At 42.2% G+C, this 23,399-nt stretch overlaps 1 protein-coding gene across 3 annotated transcripts in view; it reads right to left on the reverse strand.

Annotated features, from left to right (window-relative positions):
* Nucleotides 1–23,399, reverse strand: part of PDGFD (platelet derived growth factor D) — a 335,184-nt gene that overhangs the window by 97,405 nt on the left and 214,380 nt on the right. For 2 of the 3 annotated variants that reach the window (XM_033950337.1, XM_033950338.1), the window contains one exon: nt 5,919–5,978. The exons of the other annotated variant lie outside the window; for it this stretch is intronic. In XM_033950337.1, the coding sequence (XP_033806228.1) occupies nt 5,919–5,978 (60 nt within the window). The remainder of the gene's footprint in view (nt 1–5,918; nt 5,979–23,399) is intronic. 3 annotated transcript variants of the gene reach the window in all.

The raw sequence follows: 23,399 nt of genomic DNA on the forward strand, positions 1-23,399 counted from the left end.
GTCTCGCGGCCCACAACTCTATGTTGCTTGCTCAAGGGTGGGTTCACCCAAGAATTTATATGTTCTTGCTCCTGGAGGTGAAACTAAAAATGTTGTTTATAATCACGTTTTGCGTTAGTTGTATTGTATTCATTTTGTCAAATATTTCACATTATAATTTGAATATTGTACTTTTTATTAAGCTGTAAAAAATTAATTTCATTCACCACTATAAAGTATCTTTATTTGAATCCATTTACAGTGTTATTGCTATAATTAAATACCCGTGCAACGCCGGGGCATCAGCTATATATATATAAAATCGGATGTATGTATGTATGTTCCAGCATAACTCCGAAACGCATGGACAGATTTCAACCAAACTTGGTATACATATCAATTGCTATGTGGGGGTGGGAAGGGGATGACATGTAAAGACTCATCGAAAAAGACAGATATTGCTTTGACCAATGGTGTGAAGCTTGGGGAATGATGTCACACAGTCAGAATGATGTCACAGTCAACAGTATATAAGGAAGTGCCGCTGTGGTGTGGTGAAGCCGAAACTGAAAATTTGTGTGATGTTATTCCTCAAGTGAATGTTCCTGAAGGGAATTTATATCCGGGCAACGCCGGGTGATCAGCTAGTTAATTAATATTAGTGCTTGCACTACCAATCTAAATTGATCTTGATACAAATATTTCCTAATACTTAAAGTCCAAAAAGCACTTCTAGCAAGATAACTCATCCAAGTTTGCAGAGTCAGTTTATTGTCTAGAGTAATTCCCAGCAGTTTTAAAGATGGTTCTGGCTTATAATGAATACCATCTACTTTAAGGGGTTACTGAATTTCGCCCTATATCTGTAACCCCTGGGTCTGCCTTGGCACTATCTGTTGTGTCAGTCAGTGATTATTTTCAGCTGCATTATCCAAATAATGCGCCTCGACGATTACTGATTGGCCCCTGCTACCTATAAAAATAGATTTAAATACAGTCAAACCTCGGTTTGCGAGTGTTTTGCAAGTCGAGCAAAACATTCTTGCAAAACTTGTCTCGCAAACTGAGTGTTGACTCGATTTGCGAGCACCCACCCTGAGAACTGGCATCGCTCCCCCCCACTCGCAAAGGCCACCCCCATTTAAAATGGCACCCCCCCAACCAAGTTTAACTCACCCCCCCATCTGGCACCGGCACGCAGTCCACAGGACGTGCCGGTGCCGCTTGAAGATCTTCTTCCTGCCTCTGCCGGCTTTGAGCATGCATCTGCACATGCTCAAGCCCTTCTTTTTTTTTTTTTAAACGTATATTTATTAACAATGAAAAATACACCACCCAACAGGGCATAACAGTAAGCATCAAAAAGACAAAATCAGTCCATTACAAATGGAAAGCATGAACAGTGGCAATACTTCCCCAAAGTTTCCCCCGCACAGATATAATATACAAAACAGAATAAAAACAAGGAAAGTAACGGGGGCAGAAGCCGTTAAGTACAACTGTAAAGTTAAGCCGCCCATCCGGAAGAGTGATTTCCCACCTTTTTGTACCATAGAAATAACCCCCAAACACCACACAGAACTCAGGGTGCCATTCGCACACTACAACATCCGCCCCATACAAACCTTGCACTCATATCCCCAAGCATCTCCCTCCCTCCCTCCCCCACCCCCACCCCCGTCCCTAAGGCACCAGAGTCTGATAAGAAAAAGAATGTAAAAAGTCATTTAGGATGCGCAACAGGGGGCTAGCCGGGGATGCATAGAATAAAATCTGATCTATGGCGGCCCCCGCTCCCCCTCCCGTGCATATGACGGCACCAGGTCCCGCAGTTTCACCCATAAGCCAGCGTAGTGCTGCTTAAGCACGCTCGGTGTTCTAGCATAGGATCGAATTTCAAACTGAGCCACCTCCCGAAGGCGACTCCTCCAGTGTGGTAACGGAGGGGGCTCCTCGGACATCCAGTAAGTCAAGATCAATTTCTTCACTACCAGAATAGCGTTATAAAAAAATCTACATTGAGGTGTGGTGAAGCCCTTCTAATTCTCCCTCTCGCCGAGATTCTTGCGGAGGGGGGTGCCAGTTCATGCGGGGGGGGGGGGGGGGGCCTTTGCAAGCGTGGGGGGAGCAGTGCCGCTGGCCTCGGGGGGGGGGGGAATGTATCAGCGCGAGTTTCCATTATTTCCTATGGGGAAACTCGCTTTGATATACGAGTATTTAGGTTTACGAGCGTGCTTCTGGAACGCATTATGCTCCTAAACCAAGGTTCCACTGTTTTGAGCTCAGTGAAAATAACTTGCTCTTAGTTTTCTGTTGCACTTTTGACATTCCAAGAACGCAACAGTTGTTTTCTCCGGTTCCAATGCCATGTTTTTACAGGAGTACACATCTGTTAAGAAGGTCCTATGCATTATCGTTATTAAGCCATAAATACAGGCAGGTAGTTTAAAACTTTCTGTGGCAGTTGGAATGCTGAAGTTTTACGAGCCTGAGTAGTTGAGGCTTCGTCAACAAGCAGGCTTCGAGCTATTAAGAAAACCCTTTAGAGTTCTGCCAACCAATCAGAAATAATACTTCTGAAGCGCATTATCTTTTCCTGAGAAAGAAGAGGTGCTTTCTTTTTAGCTCTATTAACAGTCTGGAGCCCATCAAAACTGTTTACTACAAGATACACCTCATACAAGTTTCCTAGGGCCACTTTAATACCCTTTTGCAATTACACGTTAAATGAGGCGTGACGCAGATGACTCTGTTAAGAAAAATTCGCAGAACAGCCATAAAGAACTAAAGGAAAAGAAAAGCTTCTCCACTGAACTCTAAAACTGCCTCAGATTGAAAATCCCTGCTAATGGGCAACAACGCCATAAAGTTTAGAGCTTCAAGAAAATGCCTAAAAGTCCAGGGTAAATCTAACCGAGCCATTAACTGTTCATATTGGCTTATTACTACTGCAGTTGTAGGTGTTTCCAAATATTTATTTACACGATATATTTTTTAAAAATAAATATTTGTAACTTGAGCATTCTGTGTCAATAAATCTATAAAACCTATAAATCTATAAAATCTATCAGTATCTCTGCAGCACAATGGCCTCATCTTTGGAAGGGCAGAGCAAATTGCACTGCTTCGACTTCTATGAAGCAAACCGTATGGGCTCCTTTTACTAAGCCGCGTTAGGGCATTAACGCACGGAATAGCCCTTGCTAAATTGCCGTGGGCGCTAGACGCTAACGCCAGCATTGAGCTGGCGTTAGTTCTGGCCGCGAAGCGTGGATTTAGCGTGCGCTAAAATACTGCGTACGCTAAGAACGCTAACGCAGCTTCGTAAAAGGAGCCCTATATTTCTTAATGTATAGAGTCTTTTGGACTTCTGCGAGATTAGATAAATTAGATAAGTCTAGATCCAATAAATGTTGGCACTGTTGTTTGGAGGTGGGAACATTAGATCATCTTATATTCCAATGCCCTTTAATTTTAGATTTTTGGAATTCGATTTGGAGCAAGATAATTCTTATTCTTGAAGTTCCCATACCATTGTCTTACGGAATAATATTGTTTGGAACTTCAGTGATGAATAAGAGTCCACTTAAAAGGCACTATGATGAGAGCTAAAAGCCAAATATCATCTCACAATAATAAACTTCTGTTTATTATGACAGGGGTTGCCATTCAGCTTATTTTAAGGAATTGGAAAAACTGGGATAGACTGAACTATACCTTTTGGTGGGAGTCTATATGTCATATTTTTAAGATGGAACGAAGTATGGCTATACATAAGGGACATTATAAGAAGTTTCTGAAGATTTGGGAGCCATTGACAAAATTTTGCAAAGAGTGATTAGTGATTATGCCTTTTGGTCTTACACATCAAGGGTGGGTGAGTGGGAGGGCGGGTTGGAATGTATTTTCCAATTTCTCAATTTGAGTGTATTTTTTTGAATATAATTGGGGGGGATGATATATCTATTTGTCATAAATTATAATTGTAAATGTATTTAAGTGCTTTTATAGAGTTATATGATTGTATTATATCCTGCACTTAATCATAGCTTTAAAATGAATAAAGAAATTAAAAAACAAACAAACAACAAATGGATAAACTCCTCCTGATTATGACTGGAGTCGCGTTGCAAATGATAATAAGGAATTGGAAGGGATGGGATAGATTAAGGGCTCCTTTTACTATGCTGCGATAGCGTTTTTAGCGCACGCTAAATTGCTGCGCATGCTAGACGCTAACGCCAGCATTGAGCGCGCTTAAAATGCTATCGCAGCTTAGTAAACGGAGCCCTAAATGTACCATTCTGGTGGGAAACCCCACATATGGACTATAAATTTGAGAAAATATTGGCAGAACAAAAGGGTGAAACCCGAAAATTCAAGGAAATTTAGGGTCCATTAGATGCCTTTGTAAAACATTTTTAAATTTGAAGATATGATGTTTATTAATTCTTCAAAAAACAGCAAGGGAATATTTTTATCCAAGGTGATACTTATAAATCACTGTTGTACTAATCACCTTTGTTTTACTTCAAGCACAAATTACAACACAAGTTGATGTGGTTAAGTGAACACTCAGACCCACAGCTGAGGTCCGGTGAAACACACCACACCATTCAAAGTTAAGTTGCTGTCAAATTTATTATTTTATTTTCTTCAAGTTTATGTGCTGTTATTTAGTCTTTGTTTGGTGGAGGAGACTGTGAACAACAATGATGGTCTCCTTAATAGCTGCTCCGTGAACTTGTTTCACCAGACCTCAGCTGTGGGTCTGAGTGTTCACTTCACCACATCAACTTGTGTTGTAATTTGTGCTTGAAGTAAAACAAAGGTGATTAGTACAACAACAGTTTATTAATTCTTACCACACTTCATTTCTTATGCACTTCCAGTTAAAGGGAGGGAGGGATTTCTTTCTTCTTGCTTAGTTTATACTGACACTTCGATATTCAGGTGTAGTCCTGGAGTAAAGCAAGCAGGAAAAACTGCTCTATGGAAAAAAGCTATCAGTCAAAACATTCTTCCAAAATATCCAACAGGGGCCCCTGTTTCGCAACAAAATGCTTCGTCAGGGATTTGAGCGATCACACACCCGCCGAAGCATTTTGTTGCGAAACAGGGGCCCCTGTTGGATATTTTGGAAGAATGTTTTGACTGATAGCTTTTTTCCATAGAGCAGTTTTTCCTGCTTGCTTTACTCCAGGACTACACCTGAATATCGAAGTGCTCAGATAAGTGACTTCTATTTTTGACAATTGTTGTTTGAAGAAAAGTTTAAAAAAATATATAAAACTATTAGAAAATTAGAATAGAGGTTCACTTACTAATTGGGAGTTTTTCTGACCAAGGATGTGTCTGCTAGGATTAAATTCTGTTTAAAACTAGCCTGTCTATATGGGAAGCTTAAAGAGCCCCTATTAGACACTGAGGTCTTTTCTCCCTTTTTGTAAAGAAAGGTGACTTTTTTGTCCTGTATTTTGGAGGGTGCAATTTTTTGTGATTTATTAATTCTTACCACACTTCATTTCTTATACACTTCCAGTTAAAGGGAGGGAGGGATTTCTTTCTTCTTGCTTAGTTTATACTGACATAGTATAAAAATGCTTTTGTGATATTATTGCTATGAATTTGGTCTGCACTTTAGGGTAGTTGTTTTTTCTTAAAAAAAAAAAAATTAATAAACCGTTAAACAATCACATCTATAAAACATGGCATTTCAAGCTCGTGCAGTAATTCCTAGAATTTCCTGAACAATATTTGAGAGAGGAAAGAAAGAGCCACTCACACAATACATGAACTACACACAAAGAACATTCCCCACTTCAACTCTTGGCTGCCGGTCAGGAATAGGCACTTACTGGAGCACATGTTATATTGAACTTGACCTCATTTCATTCCATCAACTCCATTCATTGCCAGTGCGGTAACAAACTACTTACAGAGCCAGAGCTTGTGACAGACTCCCAGTTGGTCTCTGACGCTGCGGGCTGGAAATCATCCTAGGGAGAAATGCCACAGAAAAGTTTCGACTTAGCTTGGAATTGTCACACGCTTTGAACGATGGACCTTATTTAATAAAAATGTCCAGTTTTATGCTTATAGGGGTGGGGAAAGAACAATTTGCTTTTAGACCTTGCGAAATATCATCTTAAAGAACTGATTATTCTACTACTATTAATTATTTGGATAGCGCTACCAGTTGCACGCAGCGCTGTACAGCGCTGTACAGAGTCACAAGAAAACTGTCCCTGCTCGAAAGAGCTTACAATCTAAACAGGCAAAGACAGACAAAGTTAGACAAGTTCCTGCTGAACCAGAACGTATGCAGGCAAGGCTATATTCAGTTAGAGTACTGGTCTTTGACCTGGGGGGCCGCTGCGTGAGCAGACTGCTGGGCACGATAGACCACTGGTCTGACCCAGCAGTGGCAATTCTTATGTTCTTAAACAAGATGTCATGGACACAGTTAATCAGCTGGCTGGGTTGGAGGGCAGAAGGGAGTACAGGACAATCAAGCCATTGTGACATCACTGATGAGGTTGTCTCTTATTGGTGGGAGGAGGCATTATGACATCACAAGCTGCACTCTACTTCCCAAAGACAAACAGGATGTCATGGATACAGTTAAGGGGAACAGTTAATCAGCTGGCTGGGTTGGAGGGCAGAAGGGAGTACAGGACAATCAAGCCATTGTGACATCACTGATGAGGTTGTCTCTTATTGGTGGAAAGAGGCATTATGACATCACAAGCTGCACTCTACTTCCCAAAGACAAACAGGATGTCATGGATACAGTTAAGGGGAACAGTTAATCAGCTGGCTGGGTTGGAGGGCAGAAGGGAGTACAGGACAATCAAGCCATTGTGACATCACTGATGAGGTTGTCTCTTATTGGTGGAAAGAGGCATTATGACATCACAAGCTGCACTCTACTTCCCAAAGACAAACAGGATGTCATGGATACAGTTAAGGGGAACAGTTAATCAGCTGGCTGGGTTGGAGGGCAGAAGGGAGTACAGGACAATCAAGCCATTGTGACATCACTGATGAGGTTGTCTCTTATTGGTGGAAAGAGGCATTATGACATCACAAGCTGCACTCTACTTCCCAAAGACAAACAGGATGTCATGGATACAGTTAAGGGGAACAGTTAATCAGCTGGCTGGGTTGGAGGGCAGAGGAGTAGGGTTCTGCATTTTTCTTTCTGTCAGCTATCAGGATTTATTGTAAACAGCCCTTTCCTTACTCTCTTGAAAGACTGTGTAGTACAATATGTGCAAAAAATATTCAAAGCATGTCCACCTCTTGGCAGCCCTTAATATAGCTGTTAGTTAACTTCAATGTCAGGAACAGGACATGTTAAACTTTTCCTTAGAAATGGATTTCCATCTGGATGCCTGTATTAAATCTTATTAAGCGAGCAAAATCTTGGACTTCTGAAATATTCCACTCCAAATGGTCTAAACATGCTAACTGTCATTAGCACTGTTAATCCTACATGAAGAGACTAAAACATTTTGCATAGAAAGACAGAGAGATAAGGAGAAGATGCAGCTGCACACATACATTGACACATATATACAGCAAATAAACTGCAGAATATTAACAAAGGGGAAAACAAAGCAAATGGAGTCCCACGAAGAAGAACAAAGCATAGAAACATGATGGCAGATAAAGGCCAAATGATCCCATCCACTCTGTCACATGGCCCATATATCCGGCGATTCATTTGACCTTGGGTTTTTTTTTTTTACTCATCTGGCCCACTGTTTACAGTAGAATCTGTTCTTTACCAGTCCCCTGATCCAATCATTTCCTTCTCGTATTTTGTCTGTCGGCATTTGTTTCAGCTGAGTCTCAAGTTCATAGTGTGAGCCAGTTTTGTGATCTATCACATTTCCCTTGTAGATCTCCATGTTGCATGTTTGGTCTTTCCATCAAATTTCAATATTTTTCCACCAAGCAGCAGTCAACATGCTGGAACAATGAACTGAGATCTTCTGTTGATAAGGTTACCACCTTTCAAGAGCAATCTATCCCATTCAAACACTGCCATTGTTGCAATCACTAAGGCTTATGATTAATTAAGTGGTAGGCTTGAAGAGCTGAGAGAATCTGGCAACAGGACAAGTCTCCTCTCAACCTGATCCATTATGAAAAGTGTTGATGCCTTCTATTATAAGCAGGTTTAGTTAGCCAGAAAACCCTAATAATGTAATCTGATTCATACGCTCAATATTTTTTCCAGCTTGGCTATGCCTTCTTGTCAAGACTGCCAGGAACAGGCTTGCTTGTATGTTTGTTTATCCCTTATCCAGGGTGAGTTACACACTTACATGCATAATATAAAATGACATATAGCATCCACATTACATCAATGACAAGCATCACTATTACCATAAAACAGTCCAGGCCATAGAATACATCAGTGACCAGCACCCTGCACTCAACAGTCTCCACTCCTCAGTTAACCAATCTCAGACCCTGTATTTCATCTGACAGAACAGGTGTCTTTTGAGTAATTTCTTAAAAGTTTAGTATATTCTGCTGTTGATGAATATACTCAGGAAGGTTGTTCCATTCTCTGGGACCGATACAATGGAAAACACTATCCCTGGATGACGAGAGCCTCAGATCCCGCACAGATGGAATCAGCAAATCAAAATGGTCAGTAGACCGAAGCAATCGAGGCGACAGGACAGGAAGCTGTAGCAAAGGGAAAGTTTCCGAGACCACTGCATGTTTACTACACTCAGGGTCCCTGTAGCCTAAAGAGTGTAGTGCTAGAAAAAAGAAGGGGTAAAAAAATAGTGCTGGATCTCATCTGGAGAGATGAAATTCTGGATAGGCTCCAGAGTAGAGAGTTGCACGGGGACAGAAATCCCACCCATCCCCACCCGTCCCCGCCAGGATCCTCTCCGTCCCCACCCGTCCCCGTCAGGATCCTCTCCGTCCCCACCCATCCCCGCAAGGAATTACCTCCATCCCCGACCATCCCCATAAAAAGCAGCATCTACTTTTGACAGGATCATCAATTCCACAGTTTCTTTTGTGCTTGCGCTGCTGTTTTCCTTGTGGAATCTCTTTGGTGGAACCCTTTTTTTGTTTTCTGTTCAGGTAATTAACTTATAAACCCCCTCTTTTACTAAGGCTGACATGCCCATTATATTATATGGACGAATCCTGCTTCCAAAGCCTTCCATCCCCGTGGGAGTCCCGTTGGCTAGAGGGGGGTCCCCGTGAGAGTCCCGTGGGCCAGAGAGGGGTCCCTGTGGGAGTCCCGTGGGTTAGGGGGGATTCCCGCAGGACCCACGGGATTCCCGCAATCCCTGTTCCCGTGCAGACCTCTACTCCAGAGGTTTCAGAAGGCCTAGCATCATCTTTTCCCACCTCTGTTCCCTCCTACCCTAAGGGTCCATCTCTCATCCTCAGTCCCCATGGTCCAACCTCTCTCCTTCTCTTTTCTGTTGTTCTTCTTCCTCCCCCTTTGATGCTGAAAAATGGGAGAGAGGGAGGGAGAGAAAAAAGAGATGCTGCATCTCTCTCTCCCTTTCATCCCAGACCTAACATTTCCCTCCCTACCTTTCTTCCATCCTCAGATCCAATTTCCTTACCACCCCATATCTCTCCCTGCCTTCTTCTCTTCCCCCCAGGTCCACAATCTTTCCCTTTCTCTTTTCAACTACTCTACCCTCCAATCCTATATCTCTCACTTCCTCTGCACTACTCCCAGGTCCACCATCTCTCCCCAACTATTCTCCCTTTAAGTATAATAATAATAATAACTTTCCCTTTGCTACAGCTTCCTGTCCTCATGGTAGGAATCTATAGCAAAGGGAAAGCTTCTGGGGTCACTGAAGGCAGCGTGTTTACTTCACTCACACTGCCCATGGCCCAAAGAGTGCAGTGCTGGAAATAAAAAGGATGAAAAAGTGCGGATTCCGTCAAGGGGAGGGAGAGGGTACTACAAAGATGATGGACTGTGGATATGGGGAGGAAATAGTAAGAAGATGCCAGACCTCTGTGGGAAGCAAGAAGGAAAGGGAAAGGGAAGACAGTGATGCCAGATTACAGGAGGGGGAGGCAGAGCAGGGATGGAAGGGAAGGAGGAGGGGGAGAGGAGGAGAAAAATATGCCAGAGCACAGTAGATGGGGAGGGAAGAAGATGAGACAGATATGTCAGACTGCGGGGACAACTGACCCAGACCAGCAGAAAGCCAAATGTTCACGCCCCCTCAGCAAACATAAAACACATATAAATATCTCTCAAATCCCACACTAAATCATGAAACACAAACACAACACAAGGGAGGGAGGGAAAATTTCCTCAGACAGGCCCTACTCTCCTCACAAAGTTCCTTTCCAACCTGTCAAAAACATCTACCTCACTCCAATCACAACCCTCCTAATATCTTCCTTCCGCACACTATTCATTCTTTCCAACCCTGTCTTCCTACCTTCCTATTCCACATTCCATACTAGTATTTTTTTCAAGAATGGCCTACCTGTACATTCAGGAGTTTAATTGCCCAGATTGCCACTACGTCTACCTTTAAGCCCTATTCTCAAAAAAAAAAAAAAATCGCCCAAGTCCTAAATGCCCAAACAAGACCTTTTAGGCGTGGGAAGGACCAGACCTTTGCCTAAAAGCATGACTCTCTGTCATAAGTGCCGGTTAGAGAATTGTGGAACCATCTCCCCCCCCCCACCACACACCTAATTTGCCTGTACCTAACACAGCCACCTACCAATGCCTAAGTCATACCATGCCTATCGTCCACCCCTAACCACACCTGCTTTATAGGTAGGCATTAGAAGGTGTCGTGCTGAGTTCCATGCAGAACTCATAATTAATAATTTTTAATTTTAAATTAGCTTTTAATGACGTGGAGGGCCATTTTCGATAGGACGTCTAAGTCTGACTTTGGACGTTTTCCCGCAAAACGTCCAAAGTCAGAGGCGGAGAAACAGTCATTTTCGAACGGGACGTTCAAATAATGTTATTACGAAAATCCCCTACTTGGATGTTTTGGCCACCAAAACGTCTAGGCTGTCAGGACGGCTAACTTTTTTTGCCATTTATAACCCCCAAAAAGGTCCAAGTTAGAAACATCCAAATAGGCACCATTTAGAAAAGGTAAGGGCCAGTATTGTAATGGACTGGCCACATAGACATCCCAATAGATTAGTGGTGCACCTGATAGGGCACTGCTGTGAACTGTTCATAAAGGTGCCAGATATACATTTCACCATAACCCTCTTATAATGTATGATGATCTCTCCAAAATTCCCCAAACCTACCATATCCACCTGTCTCCTACCCTGATAGCCCATATGGCTACAGGTGTCATTTATATGGCAGTATAGTAGGATTTTGGTGGACTCTCACCCCCCTAAAAATATGAATAAAAGAGTACATACCTGTCTCTAGCACAACATCTGGTATGGGAAAGCCTAGTAGTGCATCACACAGGTGTCTTAAGTAGCCTGGTGGGCTAATGAGCCAAAGAAAGAAGGACCTAGGCCCATAAGACACTATATTTATGGTGGAAAGTGTGAGGCCACCAAAATCCTACTGTACTGCTATGTAAGTGTCACCTGAAGCCATAAGGGCTATTGGGTGGGAAACAGGTAGGTCTTGGGGGAGTTTTGGAGGGATCACCATACATTAGAAGGGGGTTATGATGAGATGTATACAGTGGCATAGCAAGGGTGAGTGGTGCCTGGTGCAGTGGTGCCCTTCCCCCACCCTCTTCTCTGCCCCTTGCTCCTTCCCTTCCCGCGTACCTCTTTAATTTTCCCGGCACAAGCAGCATTATGAACTTGCCGCCCACGTTGTGTCTGTTTTTCCTCCGACATCAACTACTCGGAGCTTCTATCCTCATAATTCTATCATCAGAGACTCACTAGCCCCCTTGGTCCATCTCGCTTCACTTGGAAAAAATGCACAGGTGAAACTGGTCCAATCACAAGAGCTTTGCTGCATTTCAGGATATAGCAATACGGCTCAGAGAGGCTCTAAGAAAGCGTGCCTCACAGCTGGCAGAAAGTTCTCCACTTCCTCTGTGCCTCGGCTCACTCAAAGCTATAATTGAATTACAGCAATAACATTTTTTCCTTCTCCCCTTTGGAAAGTGCCAGAATTGGTTATGTAGTCTTTGTGCTGCAGAGTTCTGGAAATGGCTACATGAGTTCATAAAGCAGATGATGCGGACGACCACAGGTGGCAAAGGAAAATAACTTTATACAGTCCTCAGAGGAAACCTATATTCCGTCCTTTTAGTGTGATCTGAGAATGTACACCACACAGTTGTTTTTTCTTGAAAGAAAATCCATCAGATAAGCCCAGATAAGAGGTAAACAGGGTTCAGCATTTTTATCATTCTTCTAAGTTGAATTCCGTTCAAATACTGTATAATATCCACAGTGGTTATTAAATTCTCAGCATCCAAGGCCACTTCAGGGATATTTTCCTGACCTCTTTTTTCTGCAATAAGTGTGCTTTTGAAACTCTCTCTGGCAATGTTCTCTCTAAGAACCGAGTTCATGTGAGCCAAAATTTATTTTCGCGAGCAAAGGACTGAGTTGACGTGATCAAAAATTTTCTGATACATTACCCCGATGGTATTATACACACCGAAGATAAATACAACAGACTGTGGATGTGGGTGTCCTGAAAGATTATTTTTATTTTGCTCTTCACAATAAAAATACAAATAAAAGTCTGAATTAGTAATACACGTCTGATTGTACTGACGGACCCTACATGCTCTTATTTCGGCGAGACCGCCTTCCTCAAGGGTCCTAAAGGGGATAAGATATAATGAAATGAAATAAGAAAGATAAATGAGAAGTAAAATTGACGTGAAGGTGACTGTGGTGCCAACCGTATGCATGCAAATTTGATGACTGACCTTGACCACAAGAATGAGAGAAGTGCCAAGACCACAAGATTGATATCTGATCATTGACCACAAGATAAGAAGAATTAGAGAACTGCCACGTGTGACCATGCTGTCTAAGGTGGCAAAGGGGATAGATTCCGTACAAACGTAAGGAAGTTCTTCTTCACCCAGAGAGTGGTGGAAAACTGGAACGCTCTTCCAGAGGCTGTTATAGGGGAAAACACCCTCCAAGGATTCAAGACAAAAGTTAGACAAGTTTCTGTTGAACAAGAATGTGTGCTGGTAGGGCTAGTCTCAGTTAGGATGCTGGTCTTAGACCAGAGGGCCGCCGCGTGAGCAGACTGCTGGGCATGATGGACCAATGGTCTGACTCAGCAGTGGCAATTCTTATGTTCTTATTAAAGAACAACAACAGACATAAGAAGAAACAGAATGTAAATGAATGGAGAGTACCGAGACTAGCCAGTAAAAATTCCATAGTGCATGATATGCACGTACAGATATGGGAACAAGCACTGGTGAATGTCATGATATGACAATAAAAATGTGCTAAGAAAACCATATACATACTGGACAATGTAGGGTACAAAGATAAAAATATGAGCAAAACAATGTACGTGTCTTTGAGCTATGGATAAAATGAATCATGTATGAAATGAAAACATAAATACATGGAGTATGTAATAAGCTATAATTACGGAAAAGTAAGAAATGTGCCCTCATGAAAAACACAATGAAAGCAACAAGAGGGAATTCCTGCCTAACAATAATTAACAAAAGAGCAATCATAACCACAAAAACTTAAAAAGAACATTACATTAAAAACATATCATAAAAATAACATTACATATTATACACACTGTACATTTGTTACGTTTTGTTATCGCTGACTACGGTGGTAAAAGTTCTGATGCACATAGAATTCCTATGAGCATCAGAACTTTTACCGCTGAAGCCAGAGATAAAAAATGCTAACACGGCTTCATAAAAGGGGGCCTAAGAATTCAAATATCAAGAAAAATGGAAAATAAGATGATTCTTTATTGAAAGGACTTAAAACATTTTTCAATTTGCTCTCAGAAGCCAACACCTCCTTCCCCAGGTCAAGACAGTAAGCTGTCCTGACCTGAGAAATGAGCTTTTGGTCTCTCACAGTTGATCAAAAATGTATCATCTTAATTCTTTTTTTTTTTTTTTTTTAAATTGAAATTTTACAAATACAAAAGTATATGAATAAAACAAAACAATAAGCTGCAGATACCAAAATATACATAATAATATGCAAAATATAGTATAGTTAATATTCAAAATAAAGTATCATCTTAATTCTATTTTCTATTTATAATTAACTCTTATAAACATGGGTCCCATACTACTTTATCCTGAATTAAAAATAAAGGCCCCCTTTTTATCAAACCATATTAGGGTTTTGTATTGCCAGCTGCTGCAGTAAAAGCTTTGATGCTTAGAGAAATTCTATGAGCATCAGAGCTTTTACCACAGTGGCGGGCGATGCAAAACCCTAATTTGGCTTGACAAAAGGGGGGGGGGGTCAAAATTATTTTTTCTACCTTTATGTTCTGGTTATTCACGTCTCTGGTTTTTGCTTTCCTCTATCTTGCTCTTTCCAGGATTTTTCTCTCCTCCTTTTCCTTTCGGCCTTCTTCAATTTATTTTTCTACTTCTATGTCTGGATTTAATTCATTCTTACTTTCTAGTCTTCGAGTTCCCTCCTATTTTACTTCCCCTTGTTCCCAGTCTTTTACTAACTCTGCCCTCTTTTTCTCCCCCTTCTATACTGTGTTTGCCCCCTATATTTATTTATTTAATTCATTTTCTATCCCATTCTCTGCTCTTTCTTTCCCCTTCCATTACTATCTCCTTTCTGTCTCTCTCTCCCATATATCTGCTCATTTCTCTACCCTCTGACATCCAACATCTACCTCCTTCTATACACCGTCTGCTTCCTCTCTTCTTTCCATCCAGCATCTTCACATTTTCTCTCCCCTTCCATCAGTATCTCCCTCCTCTGTCTCTTCCCCCTTCCTTACAGTCAGAGGCTTAGTGAGGGTAGGAGGGTAGGAGGCAGCCAGAGTGGTGGCACCGCCCTGCATCCTCCTTCCATGCCCCCACTCTTCCCTGTTCCTAACTCCTTCCCCGCCTCCCACCATACTCATCCCATCTGGCAATTTCCCAGAAGAACATGCAGAGACTACAACTGGTGCAGAATGCGACGGTCAGGTTGATCTTCGGGCTGAAGAAATCTGATCACATAACCCCTTCCTACCAACTCCTGCACTGGTTGCCGATGGAGGCACGTGCGAAGTTCAAGCTGAGATGTTTTTGCTTTAAGGTACTATCCAGTTTAGCCCCTATATATATAACTGACCTCTTCTCCTTCTCAACCAATAGACATAAGAGAAGCGCACACCTGAAGTTCGTCTCGCCACCGGTCAGAGGATGTAAATTTAAAAAACACCATCAACATCTCCTCTCTTATCAAGCAGCATTATGGGGCAAAAACCTGGAAAAACTAATTATGCATGCAAATAACTATGGTGAATTTAGGAAACACCTAAAAACATACCTGTTCCTGAAGTACCTAGGTAGCTGATCTGCACAATCTCTCCCATCACAATCTCCCATCTCAATCTCTCCTATAACAACTGATCTCTTAAACTGTTAGCCATTAATCTCCAACTATGTAAGTTCCACTCAGTTTGTAGCAGCTTTCTAATCATTGTAAACCGAATAGAACTTCACGGTACTGCGGTATATAAACTGTTATTATTATTATTCCTTTTCCCTGTACCTCTTTAAATTTTCAACAACACAAGCCGCTTCTCCGGCCTGCTGCTCGTGCTGGCATTGACTTTCCCTCTGACATCATTTCCTGGCCCCATGACCTGGAAGTGATTTCAGAGGGGAGCCAGGCTGGCATGAGCAGCAGGCCAGAGAAATTGCTTAAAATGGTGAAGATTTAAAGAGGTACGGTGGAGTGGAAAGGAGAGCGCGAGCGTGGTGTGGGAGGGGTGAAGGATTCTGGGCTGTATAAAGAGAGGCATAGTCAGTAGAAGGAAGAAGGTGTTGATGCCCCTGTACAGGTCATTGGTGAGGCCCCACTTGGAGTATTGTGTTCAGTTTTGGAGACCGTATCTGGCGAAAGACGTAAGAAGACTTGAGGCGGTCCAGAGGAGGGCGACGTAAATGATAGGAGGCTTGCGCTAGAACACGTATGAGGAGAGACTGGAAGCCCTGAATATGTATACCCTAGAGGAAAGGAGAGACAGGGGAGATATGATTCAGACGTTCAAATACTTGAAGGGTATTAACGTAGAACAAAATCTTTTCCAGAGAAAGGAAAATGGTAAAACCAGAGGACATAATTTGAGGTTGAGGGGTGGTAGATTCAGGGGCAATGTTAGGAAATTTTACTTTACGGAGAGGGTGGTGGATGCCTGGAATGCGCTCCCGAGAGAGGTGGTGGAGAGTAAAACTGTGACTGAGTTCAAAGAAGCGTGGGATGAACACAGAAGATTTAGAATCAGAAAATAATATTAAAGATTGAACTAGGCCAGTTACTGGGCAGACTTGTACGGTCTGTGTCTGTGTATGGCCGTTTGGAGGAGGATGGGCAGGGGAGGGCTTCAATGGCTGGGAGGGTGTAGATGGGCTGGAGTAAGTCTTAACAGAGATTTCGGCAGTTGGAACCCAAGCACAGTACTGGATAAAGCTTTGGATTCTCGCCCAGAAATAGCTAAGAAGAAAAAAAAAAAAAAATTAATTTGAATCAGGTTGGGCAGACTGGATGGACCATTCGGGTCTTTATCTGCCGTCATCTACTATGTTACTATGTTAGGGGGGGGGGGGTAGATTCAAGTACCCCACCAAGATGGCACCTGGGGGCGATAAGCCTCCCCCCTACTACACCAGTTCTTAGAATCTGCCCCCTCCCTATTCACATCACCCTTTCATCATCTCCCTGTCTCTCCCCTCTTCCATCCAGGCTTCAAAGTCACTCCTTCTATACAGCTTATTCCCCCTCCCCTTTCCATCCAGCATTTCCCATCTATCCTCTTCCATCAATATGTCCATCCTGTTTTTACCTCTCCCTTTCCATATGTCTGCCCCCTCTTCCCCCTCACCTTCCACTCAGTATCTCCCCTTTCATGTCCCCATTCCATTATCTCCCTCCTCTCTGTACCCCACCCCCAACATCTGACTTCTCTCTCCCCTGTTTATCTAGAATCTGTCTTCCCACTTCTATACAAAATCTACCACTCCTCTCTCCCCCAACCCAAACCATTTCCACCAGCTTCTACCCACTTTCTCCCCACCCCTTTCCCACCAGCGTCTGCACCCTCTCTCCGACCTATTCCCACATCCACAAGTGCCAGCCCTTTATCTCTCCCCCATCCACATCCATCAGTATCTGCTTTCTCTCTCCCATCCACCCCATATCCACCAGTGTCTGGTCTCTTGCTCTCCCCCACATCCACAATTTGTCCCCTAGCATCCCCACTGTTGCTGCTGCTTTCTTGAAGCAGGAGCGGCAAACTGAAACAAACCAGCAGCGAGACCTTCCCATATATATCCGCAGTTGCCGGCTTTGCCATGGAAGAAGTGACATCAGAGAGGGTGGGCTGGCAACCACCAGTATGTGTGGGAAGGGCCCACAGTTGGCTTGTTTCAATTTGCTGCTGCTTTTTCCGAAAGCAGCGGCTGTGGCACAAGAAGGAAGTGTGATACGGGAGGCGTGCTGGTCTCAATTTCTCTAGCTGTGCGGTGGGGCTGAACTGCTAAAAGGTGCACAACCATGCAACTATGCAGTCGCGCAGCATAGAGAGAGCACTGCTCTCTGGGATCTTCTCCAGCTCTTTGCCCTGGCCTTGGTTTCTCTCATTACAACAGCATTTTTGAAACATCAGGCTCTTCTTAGGCACTTTTCTCAGTACTTGACATTTTTATCAGATTACAGAAACTCTCCAGGTTTGTCTTAGTTCTTCTGCCCAAACTGATTTTTTCCCCTCCAATATTCCCCTCAAGACTTAAGGGATTCTTTGATCATGGTCTGTCTGACCTTTTCTTGCACACAATTTTTTCTAAGGTATATTTGTCAAATACACTACCACTAATAAATATAAATCTTGACAAACTTCACACATGTGTTGAGAACTGCTCCCTCTAAGCTGAGCAGGTGTCCTCCAGCTGCATTGCTACCACTAGGGGGTGGAATATTTTCAGTCGCTAAGGACAGGTATGCTCCGTGGAGTCCTGCAGAACTTGCCTGTCCCTCACAAATGAAAATGTGACAGTAAAACCCTCTATTGGTGAGACTGTGGGTGGAGGACTCCTGCTCAGCTTAGAGGGAACAGTGTGTTGAGTATGGCTACTGGAAATCACTTATAATTTACTGAAAACGAGCCTCAGAAACAATGGCAAGGCATCATAAGTCCTCACCAAGCCTAGTTCAGCCACACAGGCTCAGGCAAATCAATCATAGGCTCCTCATGCAACCGGGAACCGTCACAGTAAAAAACTCAAAATTGAGAAAAACCTGCACCAGCCTCAGTTGCAGAGCAAAAGAATCACAGTGCACATCAACACAAAACAGTGTGTAAAAACGTGGTCACACAAAAAAACAAAAAGCAAAAAATACAAATAAAAAAAATCCAAAAAATACAGTCAAGCCAAGTACTTAGCTGGAGATAGTTGGAGCGCGCTATCCTGGAAGACTGAAGATGGTCTCACTTCTCCCGGTGAATTCCACTGTTCATAGTCTAGTGCTCCACTTGCATTAATCCCTCCAATAGTTCAAGTTGTAAATCCTACATGCTTTATTCTTCCAATTTCACCAACAACAAGCAGGTGTACTTTCCGCTCTGGCAGCCGGTCACACCTCTCACTGCTTCCAACTGCCAATCCAACAGTACATACCACAGCTAATATCGGTACTATCGGCCTGTGGTAAGAGACATCCTACAATAAACCCTTCCTCGACAAGAGTCTTGTTTCACTTCGTCATGCTGCCTCAAGAGAAAAGGGCACAAAACAAAAAAAAATCAATAAAATCAGAAGCGTTTCTTCCATCAACATGGGCCATATCCTGTTTGCTGTACGTGCAGCTTCTTTTAATAGTTTCTTGTGGATGAGCACTGTATTACAACGGTTCTTTCTAGTTTCTTCTGATTGCTTTTGTCAACAAGTCAGTTTAGCAGGACAATTTACCCATAGTTTAGGCTGCTTCCAGCACCTCATAATCATGTGGTTCAGTGTTGCAAAGTCCTGTGTTTCCATGCAGGTGAGGTAAGCCACCTTCACCTATCTCAGTACTGCAATTGTAAATCCAAACAGGAAACTGTCTGATAAAATCTCCATTAGGCTGATCTTTGAAGGAACTGCACGATAGAAATTAAAATCCTAAACTGGCCCCTTTGAAAACTGACTGGGCCTGGGGCATGACGTGAGTCTGCATCCTCTAATCTAATTCACCTCTTCCCTCAGGGAACTTTTTTCAACCCTGTGGGTAAAAGTACACATGCTGTAGAGTGTTAGACATACTTCTACCCACCCATAGGATGGGGAGTTATCAAAATTCATATTTCCATTGTTAAAACAGCATTTTACTGACTATGACATCAAAATGAACATAAGAGTTGGCATACTGGGACAAACCAAAGGTACATCAAAGCCCTGCCCAGTCCTGTTTCCTATAGTGTCCAACCCAGGTCACAAGTACCTGACAAGATCCCAATGAGTAAAACAGATTTTATGCTGCTTATCCTAGGATTAAGCAGTGGATTTTCCCAAGTCCATCTTAATAATGGCTTATGGACTTTTCTTTTAGGAAATTATCCAAATCTTTTTTAAACCCTACTAAGCTAACTGCTTTCAACATATTCTCTGGCAATGAATTCCAGAGTTTAATTACACGCTTAGTAAAGAAATATTTTCTCTGGTTTGTTTTAAATCTACCATTTAGCAGCTTCATTGCATGCCCCCTAGTCTAGTATTTTTTTGGAATCGGTAAACAAACGATTCACATCTACCCGTTCCACTCCACTCAGTATTTTGGAGATCTATTAATCTGAGTAAAATAATTAGCCATCAAAACTCTCAAGTGTACACTACTGATTTAAATTGGATTACAGTTATGGCAAATCTTAGTTAAGAAATCTCTGATTATGAATAGATGACTCTGGACTTTTACTCTGGAGAGGGATTTGCAAACAGGTCTAGTCCTTAAACAAAAAGTATACATCTGTATCTAATGAAAAATCATTGTGCTTATGAAAACAGAGCTTTTTTTGTGGTCCAAAAATGTGTCCCTCTCCTTTACTAAATAAAAGTGTCCTGGAAATTCAAAGATTCATGTGCCAGGTTAACAGTTATGCTGTGATGCTCTGCTTTAGAACAATTGCATCTGACCGACCTAGTTACACGTTTAGCTACTGTTTCTCTGACATTTAAGATCTTTGACAGACAGGAGAGGATGAGCCTGAGTGCTTTGAATGAATGACTTGTGCAAGAAAAGATTGTCTCTAGCTTGCACCTGAAATGGCTTATGTCTTGTGTGTCAAGTGACATTAAACCTGATGAAACATTCTCTCTGGGTTTGGTTCTTTTGAGACAGTTCATTATAGAACAGTTTTCTAAATAGATGAAACCTCCCACCTGCTCCTTACCACTGCCTGGTGACCTATCTTTCTTTTCAACTCCATATGCTCTACCAGCAACTAAATCCAACATTCTTCAATACCAAACTCTTCATCCTATTACCACGCAGTAACCAAGTACTCGGATACACACAAGTTAATGACTGTAACAGACTCCTCCTACCTCATGACTTCATTCGTCTTATCATATTAACTTTCTTGCTGTACTTGATTCCTCCTCTAATTGCTCTTTTAATGTATCTCCCACGGCTTCACTGAGCAGTACCAAACTACCTCTTTCACTACTCAGAACGGCAATCTCCACCTCAAGAAAACCCAAAAGTCTTAATTTACCTCTAGTGCATCCTTGTGTTGTAATGTTTATTTGCAATATACTAAACCGTTCATTTCTTATTGTAAGTCGCCTTGAACCTTTAAGAACATAAAAATAGCCTTACTGGGTCAGATCAATGGTCCATCAAGCCCTGAAGCCCGTTCTCATCGTGGCCAATCCAGGTCCTTAATACTTGGCCAAAACCCAAGGAGCAGCAATATTCATGCTATCGATCCAGGGCAGTCAAATATGGGAGAGGGGACAAGTTACAAACAATGTAACAGGAGTGATAAAAAGTGCAAATGTTGAACTGAAAGAGAAATCACTCTGTAGACCTATTCAAAGTGATATGGATGATATAACAAAGTTCACAGGCTTGCTCAGAATCATGGAGGGGAAAACTGGGGCGAACCCCAGAGGAAAAACCACCTCACAGCCCAATCATCGCATGGACAAGTAAACCAGAGGTTATATCAATTCATATGTTTTTACGTTGTGAAAAAACTACGGTTTACTATAACTTATGGTCAAGAAACTTAGGCAAACTTAGCTTGCGGCTTGCGAGTACAGGCGCAAGCTAAGTTTGCCTAAGTTTCTTGACCATAAGTTATAGTAAACCGTAGTTTTTTCACAACGTAAAAACATATGAATTGATATAACCTCTGGTTTACTTGTCCATGCGATGATTGGGCTGTGAGGTGGTTTTTCCTCTGGGGTTCGCCCCAGTTTTCCCCTCCATGATTCTGAACAAGCCTGTGAACTTTGTTATATCATCCATATCACTTTGAATAGGTCTACGGAGTGATTTCTCTTTCAGTTCAACAATCGATCCAGGGCAAGCAGTGGCTTCCCCCACATCTTTCACAATAACAGACTATGGACTTTTCCTCCAGGAAATTGTCCAAACCTTAATTAAAACTAGCTACACTATCTGCTCTTACCATAACCTCTGGCAACGCGTTCCAGAACTTAACTATTCTCTGAGTGAAAATTTCTTTCCTCCTATTGGTTTTAAAAGTATTCCCTGTAAGTTCATCGAGTGTCTCCTAGTTTTAGTAATTTTTCATGGAGTGAAAAATCGATCCATTTGTACCCATTCTACTCCATTCAGGATTTTGTAGACTTCAATCTTATCTCCCCTCAGCCATCTCTTTTCCAAGTGGAAGAGCCCTAACCTTTTTAGTCTTTCGTCATATGAGAGGAGTTCCATCATCTTTATCATCTTGGTCGCTCTTCTGTGAACTTTTCTAGCGCTGCTATATCTTTCTTGAGACAAGGAGACCAGAATTGAATGCAATACTCCAGATGAGGTCGCATCATGGAGCGATATAGAGGCATTATAACATTCTTAGTCTTGTTAACCACCCCATTTTTACTAATTCCTAGCATCCTGTTTATTTTTTTGGCCGCCGCCACACATTGGGTGGAAGATTTCAGTGTATTGTCTACGATGACCCCAGATCTTTTTCTTGTTCACTAGCCCCCAAGTTAGACCCTAGTATCTGGTAACTGTGATTTGGGTTATTCTTCCCGATGTGCATCACTTTGCATTTGTCCACATTAAATTTCATCTGCCACTTGGACACCTAGTCTTCCAATTTCCTAAGGTCTGCCTGCAATTTTTCACAATTTGCATGCGTTTTAACAACTTTGAACAGTTTAGTGTCATCTGCAGATTTAATCACCTCACTTGTAGTTCCAATTTCCAGATCATTTATAAATAAGTTAAATAGCACTGGTCCCTTTACAGACCCCTGCAGCACTCCACTGTTTACTCTACTCCATTGAGAAATATGATCATTTAATCTACCCCATGACTCTTTAATCTATCCCATGACTCTTTAATTTTCTCTGGAACCTCTCATGAGGAACTTTATCAAAAGCTTTTTGAAAATCAAAAGACACATCAACATGCTCACCTATACCCACATGTTTATTCAAACCTTCAAAGAAGTCGAGAAAATTGGTGAGTCAAGATCTCCCTTGGCTGAACCCATACTGACTCTGTTTTATTAAATCATGTTTGCCTATGTGCTCCACAATTTTATTTTTTATAATTGTTTCCACCATTTTGCCTGGCACTGAAGTCAGGTTTACCGGTCTGTTATTTCCCGGATCTCCCATCTTAGATTAGATTATCCTAGTTTTTACATAGTAACATAGTAGATGACGGCAGATAAAGACCCGAATGGTCCATCCAGTCTGCCCAACCTGATTCAATTTAAATTTTTTTAAAATTTTTCTTCTTAGCTATTTCTGGGCAAGAATCCAAAGCTTTACCCGGTACTGTGCTTGGGTTCCAACTGCCGAAATCTCTGTTAAGACTTACTCCAGCCCATCTACACCCTCCCAGCCATTGAAGCCCTCCCCTGCCCATCCTCCACCAAACAGCCATACACAGACACAGGCCGTGCAAGTCTGCCCAGTAACTGGCCTAGTTCAATATTTAATATTATTTTCTGATTCTAAATCTTCTGTGTTCATCCCACGCTTCTTTGAACTCAGTCACAGTTTTACTCTCCACCA

This window comes from Geotrypetes seraphini, chromosome 6, assembly GCF_902459505.1.
Source record: "Geotrypetes seraphini chromosome 6, aGeoSer1.1, whole genome shotgun sequence".
NCBI classification, from domain to species: Eukaryota; Metazoa; Chordata; class Amphibia; order Gymnophiona; family Dermophiidae; genus Geotrypetes; species Geotrypetes seraphini.